Genomic DNA, 18371 nt, shown 5'->3' with positions numbered 1-18371 from the left:
ACTTCGGAGAAAGAGAACATTGATATAGACGAATAAATAAAATTCTTTCCGAATAACTCAAATTCCCGTTATTTATTGAACATATCTCGTATGTTTTGCGCAAGGGTTTATTTCGAGTATATAGGGAGATCAGGATGGCAGGGACCGATCTCAACGCGGACGCGGATTCGCATGAATGGAATTCTGCGTGGGATTCCCTTCCGAACCACGATCGTGCCTTACTCGGAGTCCAACCGACGTCTTTGTCTTTCAGTCACGCTCCCCCGTCCGTTTGTGTACACTTATTCCGCTAGTCGTCCGCCTTGCATGGTTTCGGCCACGCCTCCTTTTCTGCCAGCTGTGCCCCCTCTTCCTCTCTCCTCCCCACTCCTCCCGGTGCTGTCAGCCCTGCGCCCGTTTGGCGGCGGCTGTTCGTCCCTTAACGCTTCTCTGCCACAGAGCGCGGAAATGCGAACGATTTGGTGTCCTTGGGCAATCCAGCCTTCAACCTCGTCTCGGGTCCAATCGCCCCGTTTGGCGTCAAGAGTGGCCGGCATGAAAGCCCACAGTGTCTACTCTCTAGCTTGCTTGGCCCTACTCCGCCAAAGCGAAACTACGTACCGATATCTATTTGCCTTCTATTTGCCGATGTATATTTTTTTAGAATACGCTGCTAGTATATGGGATCCTGTAGAAGTTGGATTGATTGCTGAATCGGGTCGCGCGCAGGGAAGAGGAGCCAGATTTGTTTAATGTTGTCATGATAAAATTGAGTAGCGTATCAAAATTATGGGAGGAGCTAGGCTGGGATTGACTCGCGGAGCGAAGGTTAAATTACAGATTAAATGTCTTGCATTAATTGGATGGATGTCTCTTTAGCACTGATGTTGAAAATGTATTATTACCCCCTTCGTACTATGGCAGGAGAGATCATGTCAATAAAATCAGAGAGATTGAGTGTAGAACAGGTAGATTTAAGATGTCATTTTTTCCACGAACGATAAATGGATCAGAATAACGTTGTCCGACGGAGGTAGGGGTAAAAATATTCGGGTCATAATTAGTCTGGTGTTTATGAACCCCTTACCCTGCAACCTGGCGGTGGCTTGCAGGGCACTAAAAATATCCAGATATGTGTTTAAAATATGCCGGAGTGATGATATTATTTTTGCAAGTGTCGACGTCGATATGACAGTTTCCTCCGCTATTTGATGCAAACCCAAAATTGTCGACAACTGTCGAAATCCGACCATCAACAAAGATAGACCAAGCCGCAGTAGTTATCCCGAAAGTGGTTTGATATGTGAAAAGAAAATTAAAAATGTTGATTTCGTTTCTAGTAGTAGAAGTTTTATGGGAGATGACCGACTGCTGAGGTCATTTGCGCCATTGGGCCTGGGCAAGAAAGGATTAAGTGTGGAGAGAAGTCCGGGAGGGTCTGGGGGAGGGGAAGCCAGTACGCTTGCTACCGCACCATCCCGATCCTCCTATTTCGTTTCTAGTTCGGCTTGTTTGTCTCCAGTATAGGGTGCGGCAACATAACTTCCTTTTTTATAAGGTAAAACCCCTTTAAAAAAGAAAGTTATGTTGGCGCACCCTGTATTTGCACTTTTTTGCCCACTTTTTCATGGGTGTAAAATTAATCAAGTCCTTTTGGAATTCCATGCCTATTTTTTCAGTGGCAAAATTTCACAAATTGTTTTTACAATCCGGGCAGAAGCCTCTTTGTAGGATACTTAGAAAACTCCGACGGAACTTAGTCAACTCGTGGCGCCTTGTTATCCTGTAATTCCTTTAAGCATCGCATTCCAGTCTCATAATTGTGTCCTACTTTTCAATTCCATCCGTTGGGCCTTCTTACTAAAGTGGTTCTTAATTCAACCATTTCCTATTTCCAAGTTTGCCGGCGTATGCCTTCCCTATTTTCGATTGGTCTTCGTTTCCAAAGAGTTTTATTTCATCGTTTTAATTCTGGTTGCATTGTCTTCGAATGGCGTATTGTATTGTAAAAATATCGTCGTGGAAATCAGCCCGAAGATTAATTCGAGAAGGTGAGGGCGGAACTTGCCTTTTGATAAGCCTGAGGCTTTTTTGAAATTGTAATAATTCTCTTTGGGGAGGGGGTAATTACTTCCTCTGCTTTGCGTCTTGTGCCAGATGTGGTATCGGTAAAGTCAGTTGGCTTGAGTGAATCTAGGGGTGTCAAAGTTCACCCAGATTTTTAACTCAGTCCATAGAACAGAAGGCGAAAAATTCTCTGAGTCGGCTACCTCGCAGCCAATGCTTACCAGACCATATCGTATTTCTAAGTTTACCTCAACGTGAATTCTATTGGAACTAAACCTCTGAAAAATGTTTTCAGATTGAGGTTAACTTTGGATCAGAAAAGTTGTCTTTATGGCTACATTGAACCCAGGAATGGTTTTTCGGATTTAGCTAAATCCGAAACGTTTTCAGGTGGTAGTTTCATTGTGGCAGTTAAGTTCCGCCCTGCGGTTAAAATTTCACAATTCTATGTAAATTAGGTGATACCTTGTGAAAAGTATAAAAATGGTGCCCTACCTCATTATACATGACAAACGCTTAGATGTCATCACAAAGTGAGGTGAAAGGTGGCATGGCAGTAATTAAAATAGTGCCCAACATAAAGAAATGCGAACGAAAATGTAGGTGAAAATCGGGATATCCAACCCGGCAAACAACTTACGTATCTTATGGACAAAGTTTTCGATTTTGGTCTCGTGCTTCCAATATCAGAGCTTTCGGCACGGTGTAAAAGGCATTAGTAGAATTATTGGGGGAAAAGAAACGTACATCATCGGCATGTTTCTTTCTCCCAGTTAACCCAGATTTTTGAAAATTACGTCGTAGGCTGCATTAAGCAGAGTGGCATTTTTTATGTCCACCTTGTGAATAAAATATTTGTATTTAAAATGGACTTACTCTTCTGCTAATTTTGACTAATTTTCCAGCACCACAAACTTATAGAACCCAGCTATGGCTTCAAAAGGTGATTGTAATTATTCAAGTATAATACATAGTGCCCCCCACGCACAATTAAACCCTAGGACCGGCTGATAGTTAATAGAGGAGATTAAAAAGTAATGCGAGGTAATTTGAAAATAAAACAAAGTAAAGGGAACGGAATAAAAACAAACTTCTAAAAGAGAGGATAGGTGTCAAAGTTTGTGCCTTTAACGCCAGTGACTAATCCGACACGTTGGTATGGAGAGAAACGTACAGTTATGGCGAATCTTTTGATATATGTGATGTTTGGACAAATGATCATTTGAACAGTTCAAAATTTCGATAATTTCCAAAATATTTACGTTTCCTAACATCACAGGAGTATATAAGGGTCCAGTAACTCGTGTGTTTACAATTAAAAATGTGCGCAGCGACATCACAGGACACAACGTTTACCATAACTTTTGCGTTCATTTACTATTATTTTACTTTTCCTTATAGCTTACAGCGCACATATTTTAGTTTAAAACCTCAACAGAACTAAATGGAAACAATCAAGTCCATCTCCCTTTCGTATTAAACGATAACTTTCCCATTCTTACAGTATTCTGTGATGACTATATCCATAGTCATAAATCTTAACCAGGTCTAAGAAAGCTTAATCCATGAAAGGTAACTTACATCAGAGGGATAGTAAGTGAGTCATCGAGATTGCAATTGTGGTTGCTGAGTTCATTACTTTCTGCTTCAGTTTATTGTATAATAATGCAAAAATCAAAGATTTATCATATCCAATGCATATGGCAATAAGTATAATCATTCACGATTCCCTGTTTCAATTGGAGTAGAAAATGGGAATGCTAGTCAAAATATGGATCATTGAATGCTGGATATTTTAGCCCCAGTGATGAAAAGAATCCCAGATAATTACAGTTCCATTTCCTAAGAATCGAAAAATCGTGTTGTCTCCCCCAAACAGTACCTTCCTTTATGTATAATAAAGTTCACAAAACTCTTTACACAATGAAGCATTTCAGACACCTAATCCCTATAACATTACGCCAGAAGCTTGTTCAAACGTTAGTATAACCACATCTCGACTATTGCTCAGTTGTCTACGCTAATGTGAACAAGGAGCTAAGTACAAAATTACAAAGGCTCCAAAATTCTTGTCTACGATTCATCTTTAATATACATTTTAATGAACGTGTAACTCCTTGCTATAAAATGTTGAATTGGCTAAAACTCGAACAGAGGAGAATGCTTCAAAAGGCCTCACAATTATTTAAAATTCTGAATTCTAAAACCCCTTCATATTTATATGAAAATTTTATATTCAATTCATTTACGACAAAGAGATCAACCCGCATTACAAAAACATTCCATCTTCCCAAATACCGCATGGCTATATATGAAGTCATTCAGTATTTCATCCTGTAAACTATGGAACTGTTTGCCTAATAAAGTAAAATTATCCAGGAACACATCCCAATTCAAGAGGAACATGTTTGAATATCTGTCTACCACACCACGTAAATGACCTATTACTGTTCTATCAGGCTAAATATTTAACTGTCGTTCTTTGTATTTGTATGTATGTATTGTACTATATGTTTCGTTCAACTGATGTTAAATAATGTTTTGTGGCTGGTTTAACTACCCTATTCTATGCATTATGTAAACCTGTTTCACTCCATAGGTTTCGAAACCTCATGTAACATGTATTCTGCTCCGAGGGACTTTGCTCCCAGAGCAATAAAAATTGTTTATTATTATTATTATTATTCCAAGCTAAAAAGATGATTTTTATCGTCTTCCAATTCCATATTGAACTGAAAGGAGTGCTGTACGCCTGTTAAAACCGAGATGAAATCATTTAACAGACGATTTTTACCCAGCCGCAGGCATGAAATATCATCCTTCGTCGAGCCATTATAATAACACTTCCAGAGTATGTGACGCGATAACTGATAGATATTTCCGCAATTGTCGGGGATAGCGTAGATCATATTGCGAGGCCGTGAGATAGATGACTTAAAATCACCATTAATCAACCCGATGGTTGGTATGTGGAAGAATCAGTTTTAATGAAGTGGAGAGCTGCTTACAAGTGTTGTCCGAAATCGAAACCCCCCTTCCCCCCGGTCAGCAGTCTAACACTGGACCCACAACTTCAACAACTCCGTAGAGTCACTTAAAAAAAGTCTGTTGTAGTCTCGATTCTTAACGAGATAAATGGCTACACCAACTACTTCCTGTGCGGGAATGAACGTAAATAAGATGGGACTTGAGTAAAAGAATTGCGGAGAGAGCCAACGGTTGGAATCCGTTATAAAAGACAGAATAAGGTACACGCACGATTCGTGCTAAACCTGTGTCCATTTTGGTCGAGAGGTCGGGCTGAGCGCAAGGGGAATTCAATGAGTAGCCGACACCTCGTGGTGAGGTCTGGGTTGCCACTAGAAACGGTAAAAAGCGAAGAGATACGTGTACATCGGTAGCCTCGGCCCTAACCTGTTTGCCCGTTTGCCTATCCTAAATTTCATCCACGTTTTTGTTCATCCACAATCGCCCACATCTTGGCCTCCTGCTCTCGTATAATTAATGCCATGGTATTTTTTTAGCCTTTTTTGTGATAATATCTGATGCGCCTTTAGTGAAAAATGAGGCGGGGAACCCGCTTTTACTTATTTAGACTGTTTACCAAATGATTAAAAATTATAAAATATCAATCGCGAGTTGGAGCCTGAAGACATTTGGTGGAAATTCCAAAAATTGCATTCTATTGAGCCACAAAGACAAAATTCTGACCCCAAGCTTACCGCAGCCTCATAAAAAGAAAGGTTTTTGATAATAATCACTTCTAATGGACACGTCGGTGGGTTGGTAATGACGGACATTCGAATTTATTTACAAACAAATATTCCTTTACAATTCTCTATTAGCATCCAGGGATCGTCGTATCGAAGCATCGTCGACCCATATTTGGTGACCAAGCTCGTTATAAAAATTTCAATGTGACACGCGCCTCTCCGCAGCCCAGAGGCGATGGCGCTTTTTGTGCGTAATTCGTTTCTCAGGTGGACAGATAAGCGAGGAAGATATCTTCGATGGGATGGGGGCGGAGAGTAATAGGTAATCTTGTGCGCCACGAGTCCTCTCGTTCGTTTTGGAACTATCTCCGATGTCAGCGACCGCTATAGATATTTTCGCAACTTCAATTGTGTTTGGATTCCCTTTTCTCACTGGAAATGTGTGCTATCTTTAACGATTTTGCCTTTTGTGGGTTCTCCTATCATGTTATAGGCAATTATATTTTTTTATTCGAATGGCCTTGACGAACCTGTCGTAACTGGGCGTCATAATTCCGCAGCATTATATACTCATTCTCTTACACGTGTGGGGATACGCACCTGCGCTCTCTTAAGTTGCTTACTGGTAATGTATTAATCTGATGATACCGATCATCTGATGCTCTCGTTTAGGGGCAGTTATTTTGAAGGATATAAAACTTCATGCAGGTAGTTTTCAATCATAAATATTTTAAAAATACAATATTTTGGGAAATATTTTCTATTATTACTTAGTTAAACGAGAATAGATGAAATATTTCTCGTATTTGGAGAGTGTTCTGAATGAGGGTACACGGACTAGTATGGGCATTAAAAAAAGGATTATGTTAGGTAAAGAATCGTTTACAAAGAGGCGGGAGTTAATGACTGGGTACTTCAGTAAAGTTGTGAAGAAAAAAGTAGTGAGAACTTCAGTATGGAGCAGTTTTGTATGGTTCAGAAACTTGGTGATTTAAAAAGGAGGATAAGCGTAGTTCGGAGGGTTTCGAGATATCGGTGTTGAGAAAAACGCATAAAGTCAAATGAACGGGATGGAAAATCAACGGTGAAATTCCAGTCATGGTATGGGAAGAGAGACAGTCGCTGGAAGAAATAAGAAGGCAGGACGTGAGGATGCTGGAGAAGGTAACAGAGGGGTGAATGTTGGGAAAGCGAGGTAGAGGGAGGTAAAGAATAGGCATTTTGAATCGAATGAAGGGGGTTAGAAAGTATGCAGAGTTAAAGGAGTTCATACCATTCCTGGGACGAAACGCACTTCGATAAGCTTGTCGTGTTAAAGCAAATCGATTAATTTCTGTATCTTTGTCTTTATTAATTCTACGTTTTCAAAATTCAATTAACTTAGGTGTGATGTGTAGGACTTGTAGTCTCCTACATCCCCTATGCTGTTAGCCACTTATTACCTATATTTGTTTGTTCTCTTCCTCGTTCCATTATCTGAGGAACGAAGAAGTATATTTATTTATTTATTGACTTTTATTGGGGCGAGATTGAGATTATAGAAGAGGAAAGGACTGCATGTAGAACTCTACGGCAAAGGAGAGATAAATGGGATGGATGAACCCTTTAACAAAATGGATTAGTTAGAAACATAATTTAAGAGAACATTAAACGGAAGGTACCGTGAGGAAGACAAGTGCATAGGGCAAATTAACAAGGACGTAAAATAGAGAAGCTATCAGAGAGAGGGGTAATAAACATTGAATATGGAATATGTTTGTTGTTATATATATTGTTTTTAAATTAATTTTGTCTCATATATGTTTGTGTGCATTATAATGGTGCATCATGGGACCGTTGCCCCCGGTCCATTTGCATAATTGTAATGGAATGTAAATAATAATAATATGGCTGCAGTAAACTAAACTTAAGATTGAAATACAGATGATTCGCAACTGTCCCCGTAACTGTTTCGTATCCAATTTCCTCGGCCTTCTCCCATAGCTATAGTTTTATTGAAGAATCAATGCATCAATAAGGAGAAATATTGAAGGATGAGTTAATTTATGGGTGGGAATTCTGGAAAAAATGTGTGTGTCATTATTAAGATTGAGCTCATTACTTCACCAATTTTCTCCCGAAGAAGGTTTTGTGGTCTCATATTGAATTTTTTTAATTTAGGAAATTGGCGGAAGAACCGCTTAAGTTATTCGCGGTGAGCACTTAGTAAATCCACGCCATCGTGCTCCACGCAAATCCACGCTGTGTGCGCTTTGGTTTTAGGTCAAGTGAGCTCTGCTTCGTCGATCTTTTGAATATTAAGCTTAAACGTAGCTAGCCGATAGAATTCATTACTCGTGCCACTTTCTCTGCCTCTGAGTACGTTTCAATTGCGCAGTAGTTCATTGGAGCCAGTGGTGGTTGAGGTGCTTAGTTGAGGCCACGGAAAGATAGCGATTTCTCGTTACATGTACATTTAGTCACCTGACTCGGCCTCTCTTGTGCTTAATAGAAACTGTATTTACGGGTGCCTGTGTTCAAGTTATTTGATATTTAAGGATGCGAGAGGTGTGGCGCGTGACGAGGTATATGTGTTGATTTTACTTTAAAAAAAAGGCTCTTTTAGTGTCCGAGTGGTGTGATATTGCGATAAATTATTCTAGATTCGCATAAAAATGAGTTTTTATTTCATGATAATTTATGGAAATTGCATCTGTGTGGCGTATTAAAAGTATTACTGAATCGAAAAAATATTTGACAAGATAGAGACTGTTTTCGGCGCACTATTCACTTTGCCAACTAAAATTATTCCTTAAATGGGTTTTCCAAAGCTTCTTTTATCACTGAATTACTGATTTTCGTGTTTAGCCTACTACTATTAGCAAAATACTCGACTACTTATCTCCCATTATTGGGAGGTTTATCAGGAGAAACCTGACAATGGTCCCAGTGAGAGGAGGAGCGGAAGAGAGTAATTTTGTAAACAGTCGCTGTTAATCCCGAACATTTGTGATTCAATAGATAAAAGTGTTTTTGATTATTTTTCTTAATACTTTGAACGCACGGCACCAGATTCAAGGTTTCGATGTTTCCTATATCTCTCCTTCCTCGTGTCCCTTAGTATTTCATTTATTATTGTCTTCTCGAAGATTGCCCACGGCAATATTTCAGGTGCGAAAGTGTAAGATTCATTGGAGGACTGCGGTAAGAGTTAACTGATTGCAAATACCGAAGAAAACGAGGAACAAGAGGTATGAGGCATGCGAATCTGTCTGTGGTGGACTAAGTCCCCGAAAGTTGTTAGAAAAAGCTGATGGAATACTTCATGGGCTCAGGAAGAATAAGAGGGAGCAGGAAAGTGCTACCCTGAGTATACTTTTGTAAAAAATGATATTTTTCAAAAAAACAATTTATGTTGAATTCTAGCTCTTGAAGTAAACCATGAGAGAAACAAGATGTTCAATACGCTTGACTTGGATGACCAGGAGACAAGAATATTTTATTGTATACCACATTTGGTGAAAACAGAAGGTGGAAGAAGCAAAAATAAGTGAGGTAGAAAAGGATGCCACCTATGACGATTTGTTTTCAATATTTTTCGGAAGGCGCAATTAAGTATACGCAGAAATTGAGCATGAAAATAATTACGGTACCTAACACGTATACATGGATATTTCATGTTTAAATCAAAAATAATTAATTGATCGCTGGCACATTTCCTTCCATATTCCCTGTGCGGGCCATACGGTCAGTTGTCCAGCGCTCTGCCGACTAGCCCTTGTCTTTCGATTTCAAGGCAAACCAAATATACGAAATGAAAAATTAAATTTTTGGAGACATTCCGAAGCCTTTAGAAATAAAAGCGGTAATGATGTAAGGAGATGGACTCTACCTTTTACTTTTCGACTATGTTCCGGGAAAAAATGTTCGATGATGAATGAAGAAAATCAAACCGCGAAGCAAAATAAATAATTTGAAAATTGACTGTTTAGCGTATGAGAATGATCTTCAATTTAAGCTGAAAACAGAGAAGATGAAGCAAAGCAGATAAATAATAAAATGCATTGGCAGTAAATGCAAGGCTGCAAATATCTTTCGAGAAAACGAAATGTATGAAAAATCTGAAAGATGCCCCAAAGTATTTGAAAACAAAGTTTTTCATGAAGATATGGTTTCCAAAAAATCAATGAGTCTGAGTGAAACTGAGGGTATATCTGTAGGAAGTACCCGGGTTGGAATCCAGTCAGTAGTCGAACGTCATATCCGTTAGGTTTCCTCGCCCCCCCTGTAATACAGAGATCATAGGAGAATTGGGGTGGGAAGAGTCCTGGGGAAAACTCGGAGCAACATTGGATATTGAAATAAAAATGAATACCCTCTTTTCAAATGTGGCGATCAAAGGCAGATGGATGTGAAAAATGTTTGCGTTTGAAAATGTAAAAGCAACGTTAGCCGTTTCACTCAACATCCGTCGAAGGAGAGATCCATGATGAATGAGTTCTAGACTCTCTGCCGCTGGGGGAGACCTTTGGTGTCCGTCATCTTCTGCCTCAAATGAAAGTGAAAGTAGAAAGTCTTTACTCTCGTTGTGGTACATTCCCACCATTTAAGACATTATAAAACGATAACAATGTGAACACAATGACGAGGGAACAGTGTTTCAACTGCATAGTGACGAAATTGATTTAGATCTCTCTCTCTCTCTGATACCTACCTTCCACTTCTCCCGTGATTAGCCTAGTGCGATTGATGGAATTGAGATTACAACTTGCGAGCACGTGCGGTTGCATGAACGGAAACTCTCCATTGTGCCGACTGGAGAAAGAAGAAGCCTCCTCCCCAAGGTTCCTTCCTTTCGCTATCCGATGGATATCTGTCGCCGTTAGTGAGCGAGTCTCGTAACGGATAACTCGACCCGTGATCCTAACTCGATCTCGTTAAAGACGCCTTAAGAGGTGAAGTCCGAGAACAAGGTCATGACTGAGGTAACTCCCCGCGGGTGGGGGGCCCACGTTCCCCGAGTGGGAGCGCGACGTGAGAGCGGCGGGAATGGCGAGCTCAACGTTTTAGAGCGACGAAACGGAGATGGCGAAGAATTAATGTTTTGCTTGACCGGAGCGGTTCTTGGCGGAATTTTTGAAAAAAGGTGCTACGATGGACGATGAGATCAAAACACTTGCGAATTCCGGTGGGAAGGTCGTTGGTAGCATATTGAGTGCGTATAGAAATGCATTTTTTCTAGGGCAGCAGAAATGGCAATGCTTAAAAGTGTTTCCCTCCCTCAATAATTAATTGTATTGGGAGAGAAACTGGGGTATTCAAGGATAAGTATAAATGTTTTATAAAAATACGGCGCGATTGGTGTGGGTCACTTGATGCGCGATTAAGCGTTCAAAATAGGAGAGAGGAATGAGTAGTTCGCGAAAGAATGTATCAATATGGATTGATCAGTAATGGGCAAAGAGTGTGCTGATGTGATTAGATCATTTTAGAGGTAATGGATGAAAGAAAAATGACTATGAATGAGCGATACGCACGTACGTAAAGAAATATAAAATTCTCCCCATTAGGTCTATTACGATCGTATTAAAAAATAGTTTGCAGGGAAGTAGAGAAGAACGATAAACAAAACTCGAGAGCGTTTCCGGGCCTGGAGATGGCCTCCTCGTCAGCATAAGACTGTGAAGTCTTCTCTTGCGTTTACTTCTCAGACTTCTTTTGCTGACGAAGTGGCCGTCTTCAAGCTCCGAAAAGTTGATGAGTTTGATGTTGAACCCTCTTCTCTACCTCCGTACAAACTATTTTTATGCGAGTTTTCGGAGAGCATGAGGGAGAGAAGATTGAACGGGGGGTCGCGGTAGTCCAGGGGTGTAGAGCGTTGAGCTACTGACCGGAGGGTCCCGGGTTCGATTAGCGGGCAAGGCACCCTGAGAACCTGCTGCTCCACCCAAGCTATGTGATTTTTCGGGTACCAGGTCTTCCTGGCCCCCCTTCCCTGATGTGTGAATTTCAAACGCCGTCGGGCTTAGCACTGGGTGAACTCTACCATCACCTACCAAACTGATCTTCGGGTTGGTTACTGTGTTTATGGTTATATATATATATATATATATATATATATATATATATATATATATATATATAAACAATAAACAGAGTAATCAACCCGAAGGTCGGTTTGGTTGGTGATGGTAGAGTTCACCCAGTGCTAAGCCCGACGGCGTGTGATATTCACACATTAGGGTAGGGGGGCCAGTTCATTATATATATATATATATATATATATATATATATATATATATATATATATATAGTATATATATTGTATATATATAGGAGTAATAGACATTATTTCCGCGCGTCTAATTCATCGAGGGGTCCACATATGTAGTTGGCAGTGACGTTAAGAAGGCCGCCGTATTCATTTTTGTTCTGGAGAAACCGGATGGGAGTACTTGTGCCTCAGAAACGCCATAGAAGATGGCGGCGACAGAACCGGATTCACGCAGAATTTAGGCAATTACATATCAATGTTGGATTCATCGTCAAATGTTGAGACACAACGCCGTCCCTGTCGCTTCCGGAGAAAGTAGAGGAGAAATTGACAGTAATACAGACACTGAGGATATCAAAGATTTGGGAAATGTACAAGGATTCTCTGGACATTAAAGAATTTTACCGTCCAGTTTTTCTCGTCGCAATTTACTACTCCCGCCGCCTAATCATAATATCGGCGCCATTCATCAATGAAATCTGTGGATCTCATGTGAAATTTATAGATTCTCATGAAGTATCTCAAGAGAAATTTATGTGAAATGATGTATTCAGCAATTTGCTTTAAAATTGTAACTTGATTTCCCTGAAATTTGGATTGCATTAGCTCTTTGCGACCGAAATTCAGCATACCTCTACACAATACCCCGGAAGCCACTTTAAGGGAGTGTGGCAGAGGTTGTTAGTATAAAGATATTCATGAATGGAAGACATATCAAAGCTCAGCACCGAATTTCGACCTTGAAGTCTCGCGTAATATAGTATATTCCCAAATAGGTTCAGTTTTGTTTTCTGTATCTGTTAAATAAATTGTCTCGGTAATACGAGAAACGTGGAAGAATGAGTGGTGTTTGTTGGATTGATCTATAAATTATATGAATTTTCTATTAATTAAGATCGATAAAAAAATGCTTAAGGAAGAAATAAAGAGTCGTTTTGTATATTTTAGTCGTTAAATCGTTGTAGCTTACTTTATTCATAAGAAAACTCATCCTTTAATGGCACATTTTGAAAGCAGACGATATTCTTTCTCCTTCTCCAAGGTCGAACTAGTGAACCTCCATTGTTGTTTAATTTGAAACATTTGGGATCCCATTGGGACTCCAATTTATTAGCATAACTTTGCCTTCAATGGTGTATGGTTCAGTCACCCAAACAAGGTAATAATTTCGCTTTCCGCCTTCATTTGTAATTATAATTTTGGATCACCGGCGAAACAACCGCTAAATCACTCGGTTGTAGCATCGTCCCTCGATATTCCGCTAAACTGAAACGTACTCGTATAGATATGTTTGCATCAGACTGCATTCATCTACACAGTTCCCTTCACTGTGAATTTGATCCAATTTTGCCTCAGCGCGAAATGTATGTCCATTTACACGTATCGTCCCTAGTTCAGCATTATTTTCATAATCTCTCGTTGTGGCATTCATTTCCCGAATGTATTCAGAGTGGCCGGCGAACCTTGAATATTTACAACTGAGAAACGTCGGGAATGTGGTCTCAAACTGCATCTACGTACATATCCCGACAAGCCACCTCATATTCTTTAGCTGAATGTGTTTTAAAATTAGAACTCTGAGAAGACCCTGAATACACGTTGGCTCTGACGGGATAACTGAAAAATTTCAAATATTGAAAATTTCGCTGTTTAACGAGTAGAAAATATAAGCAAACGATTTCATACCAATTCATTTTCCTCGATTAATGAAAAAATGTATAGTTCTAAAATTATAATTCCCATACGCTCAAGTGCCCTATTGTGTTATGGTTTTTAGATCAATTGAACTCGAGAAATATTGATTTTGGGCATAATTTAAAATTATTATTATTATGTTTAGCCATGGCAAACTGTTTACTGTCCTGTGCGTTGAGCATTATTTTTCTGGAATGATCTCAATTCCTTAATTCCTGAGTCATTTTTCAGCTTAACTCATCCGTGGAGTGAATTATATTAAACCTAGAATTAGCTTTACAATAAAAGAGTTCATTTTCGCAGTGGAATAATTTTCTATTTAATTTGCAAAATATTAAAATCCTTTCCTTCGAAATGTTTTAATTTAATATTTTTTTCTTTGCAGCAGCGGCAGTTGCCGGATCACAAGGAATTTTCTAAGTTCAGTTAAGCTGAAGTAAGTACAGATTATGATAGACTAATCTGAAAACAGCTCTTTTTAATTTTTAATTTTCATGTAGAGTTTTTGATTGTACTTGGAATGATCTGTTTTAATGAATATACGTGTATCGTTCGCAATAACCAATCATGGTAGAAATATTCTTCTTAAAACATCTCTTGTTTGGGTAACTCATATTCGTACCTCGCAACTGATAACCTGTTGCGTCTGGGTCGTGCCAAATGCATGGTTATGTGTTAGGGTATTTATAGTCGTATTCGGGTTTTATGTTTTTTTCTCTTAAATTCTCCGAAATATTTAATCAGAAAATGCGAAGAAAATTCTCGTAAGTAATTATAATTTGTACATGGAGTTAGTTTTATAAATGCCACTCTTGAAGTTACTCTTTAATCCAAGTTCAAGCCTAGGATTTTGAACGGATTTGGGCGGTTTTCTGTACATAAATGGAAACTTCCTCTGTAAAAAAAATGGTATAGTCCGGTTTCATAGTTAATCAAGACAGGTCCGCCCCATTGAAATATAAAACACGTATTAATGTATACATTTTGCTCTTACATTATTTTCTTATTCAGTAACTGGTGGTTTTTACCTTCCAAACCTTCCTCTTCCCTCCGTACCTCGCTGTTTTGCGCTTACTGTGGTTCGCCCTTCTATCACCAATTTATCCTCGCACAGTCCGTTACCTCTTGTATTGTATCCCCCTTTTTTTCTCGTAAACTCACACTTTCAATTTTCGCCCGTGAACCTCATCGCCTATCGCCCATTCTCAATCACATACCTAATTTTTCATCCCCCAACCTCTCAAACCCGCACTCGGAATCTCTCCACAAATAAATGTTTAGTCATTATTATATTTACGTCCCTTCATCGGTTCAGCATCAGTTCTTTCCTCTTCATGGGCGCCTCTTATTTCCTCAATTGGCGATTACCAACGGAATTGATCTGATTCCAGTCCACGACGGTATTAAGTAAGAAGAGTTTCTTTGCTGTCACTTAATGATAAGGGAAAGCGTTACGCGCACTCCGTCGCCTAATGCTAACCAATTTATGAGTCAACATTTGGTATCGTAAATAAAAATGCATAAATATGCGTTTATTTGTTCAAATACCAAAGTATAAAAATGCATGATATTTGGGACGTAAATGATAATAAGTTACATATTGCCACCTTCCTTCGGCTTTGGAAAATCTTTCACCCTCGGCACTAATAACACCCTTCAAGATATTATTTAACACTAAAATAAGGGTGGAATAAGAAGTAAAATTTTAGTTTTAATTTTGAAAATGTTGAACGCGAGGTTCTGGAGTAATGGTTTAGGTGTTAGTCGTTTTGTCTTGTGATGAGATAGTTTTGAATGTGGACATTAGTTTCTACTTAGTGTACTTTTCGCTTTCTGAAACGAGTTAAAGAAGCCATACATGCACTGGTATGGTAAGGTTTCGTGTTTTTATTCTGTGAAGTCTACAAGATCCTCCGCATGTCAGTTTTATCATTACTCTTGAAGTACGTTTTTGGCGAAGGAACGCCTTGTTTAACGGTGAGGGTGCTCTCACCATAGAATGATGCAATAAGTTGCTCCACTACAATAGTGACTTTAAAGAGTTTTATTTCTTTACAGCCGCAATTTCAAAGGAGAATATTAGGGCGTGTGTGTTTGTGAGGGTTGCCGTAGGTTTTGTCTTACTACTTTCGTAATGCTCGTTGGAATTTCCGAAGGATCGGAGTGGTACGGTGGATAATGAAATGGTTTCTTTGTGCGGTATCCTGCTTTTCCTTTTAGGGCTTATTAATAGGTTTCCCGCTCTCTACTGTGTGTGCTGCTCGATGAGACTACTCCATCCGTCGGAAATTACGTTAAACTGTAAGCTGCTATCTCTTTCTTGTTACTTTCGTTAAAAGTGGGTAGGTGCTGGTGGCGAGTTTGTTCTTAACTCTTCCTCCGCTCCCATGCTTAATATCATCTCACAGAATCGATTGCTCATCCCCAAAGTGATTCATTCGGAAACCACGTGGTGGTTAAATGGAAGGTTGGTTTTGATGAATCGTATCGTTATGTTTCCAGGGGTATTTGGAGGAGTTAGTAGGTGGTGGTCATGTTACGCCAGCCTCTAGGCCGACAAAAAAAGAGCCCATGTTTAAAGCACCAAATTTAAGGAAGAATTAAGTAAACATTAGATCGGATATCCATTTTAAAAAATCATTACAGGCGATAAAACGTACCTCAGAGTTTCTGTATGGAAATTTTCAGAATATTTGGAAGAATTGACCCCGACGCCAGAGCCACCTTCAAGGATATCGTCCAGGCTCTCTTTTCACTCGCACGATAGCCACTGCTGCAACTAAGCAAGTATATTTCAATGAGATCCAATATTGGATTATTCTCTTGATTTTTGCAACTCTAGTCGATATTTTCATCTGTTTTATCAAATTTCACTCTGCCATTTAAGAAACTCTAAGAAAAGGCGAGATGGTATATTAACTTAGCAGTCGACTAGGAGTCCAAGTCTGATCATGCAGGAGGCGTCACGTGTGTTAGTGATCTGTTTATCCTCGTGTCACGAAAAGTAAAAAAAAGAGCAACGGGAAACGGGGTCGAAGGTCGATTCGGAGGATTTTTTATGTGACGATGACTCGGGTGGTGAGTAACTCGACAAGGGGCTGTTGGCGTTCAATCAAAATGCGAGCTGAATGCAATATTGCAAATGTATGAGGCATTGACATCGAGACGGAAATGAGTCTCATCGCGCGCACCGGGCAACATTGCGGTGACACCAAATTCACTATGCGTCACGTTCACATGCAATATTACATTCAGGTGTCCATTTCCACTATGTGCGAGTTAGTTTTCAAGTCCTTTTTGATTTGCACTTACCAAGTCTGCAGCTGGTGATAAATTATTCAGTACCTATTGCTTTGCCTAAGTTACACTACCTGCGAATTTGAAAGTTTTGTACTATATTTACGACTTTTCCGGAGGACTTATAAGTCGCCTTGCAGCTTTGAGAATCGGATCCCAAGATCTCAGTGCGCATTTTTACCTTTTTTGGCGGTCTCGAAATCGCATGAATATCGTTGATAAAAACAATGCATCTAACATACTTAAATAAGCGGTTACGTACTGAGGTTAGCCTGTTTATTAGCCCCTTGAATGGTCGACATTTTCTGTGAATCGTAAACTCTTATGCGAGTTAAATATCTATGACTATCTGGTTCGATACCTGGATGGGGTGGTCGCCATCCGATTGAGTTCAGATGCTTAGACCACACCGCCCATGTCAGGTTAATGACCAGCTCGAACGTCAACTTTGTAATTATTGTTTTCGTTGAGAATCAACAAAATATGAATGCATTTCATTCTGGAAGACTTTTTCTGAATTGTTTTCGGCGTTGCTACCGACGCGATAATGTTGACGACACTTTATTTACGTGTAAACACGATTCTATTAACAGGTTGATGCGATTAGGTATTCGATACGATAAAAGTCGACTCCAGTGTGTATCTGGGTCTAAACGGAGAGCGTTCGGTTTGCCGTGAATGTTTATTTGCTCGCTTTCGATGTGGGAAGGAGTAGAAGGGTGGGGATGAATTGCCCCTGCTCAGCATTACGGCAGTCCCTCCCGCCACATCACGCCACGACCTCGACGCGCAATTTTAAGATTCCCCAGTCAGTGCTCGACCAAACACAAACACGCAACTCGAGGGTCGACGGAGAGTGGGTGGGGGTAGTGCGCATGGATATATCGGTTTGAGGGTGCCATTGTCCTTTCTTCTCTCCTACGGGTCGGTTTATGACGGCTATAGTGAAGTATCCGCCCTTTGATGCAGGGGTTAGTGCGGGTAATCCCTTTTCAGTTACTGCATTATATCCGGTTCCCGTTTCCTCGCGTTTGGTCTGGGGCAGGGCAAGAAGAATAGCGAAGAAGCATCGTATTGGAACTTTTTCAATACTCAGTGCGGCAGCGTGGGATGGAGTGTTTCGTCAAATGCTATAATCTCAATTTCCTCAAGTGGACAATCTCGTTACTGAGTTTCAGTTTACGCTAACTTTTAATATGATGACGAGAGCCACAAGACTGATATTGAATATACGAGTCGGGATCACTGTTATAAGACTCTCAGGCTTTTTGAGATGTGTAAATGAGTTGTATATTTTCAGTTTGTTGACAAATAACTAGCTGTACGTATGCACGTACTTCGATTTTATACAGACTTACTCACACCTG

At 39.8% G+C, this 18371-nt stretch overlaps 1 protein-coding gene across 2 annotated transcripts in view; it reads left to right on the top strand.

The window, feature by feature from the left end:
- Window positions 1-18371, top strand: part of mino (glycerol-3-phosphate acyltransferase mino) — a 140246-nt gene that overhangs the window by 28200 nt on the left and 93675 nt on the right. For both annotated transcript variants that reach the window (XM_071585718.1, XM_071585717.1), the window contains exon 2: window positions 14093-14143. Coding sequence is in view for 1 of the 2 variants with exons in the window: in XM_071585717.1 (XP_071441818.1) it covers window positions 14093-14143 (51 nt within the window). In the remaining variant the exon portion in view is untranslated. The remainder of the gene's footprint in view (window positions 1-14092; window positions 14144-18371) is intronic.

Source organism: Hetaerina americana, unplaced genomic scaffold (assembly GCF_022747635.1).
Source record: "Hetaerina americana unplaced genomic scaffold, ioHetAmer1.1.p SCAF_2, whole genome shotgun sequence".
Taxonomy (NCBI): domain Eukaryota; kingdom Metazoa; phylum Arthropoda; class Insecta; order Odonata; family Calopterygidae; genus Hetaerina; species Hetaerina americana.
Note: the sequence above shows the minus strand (reverse complement) of the source record. Positions and strands in the feature narration are given on the sequence as shown.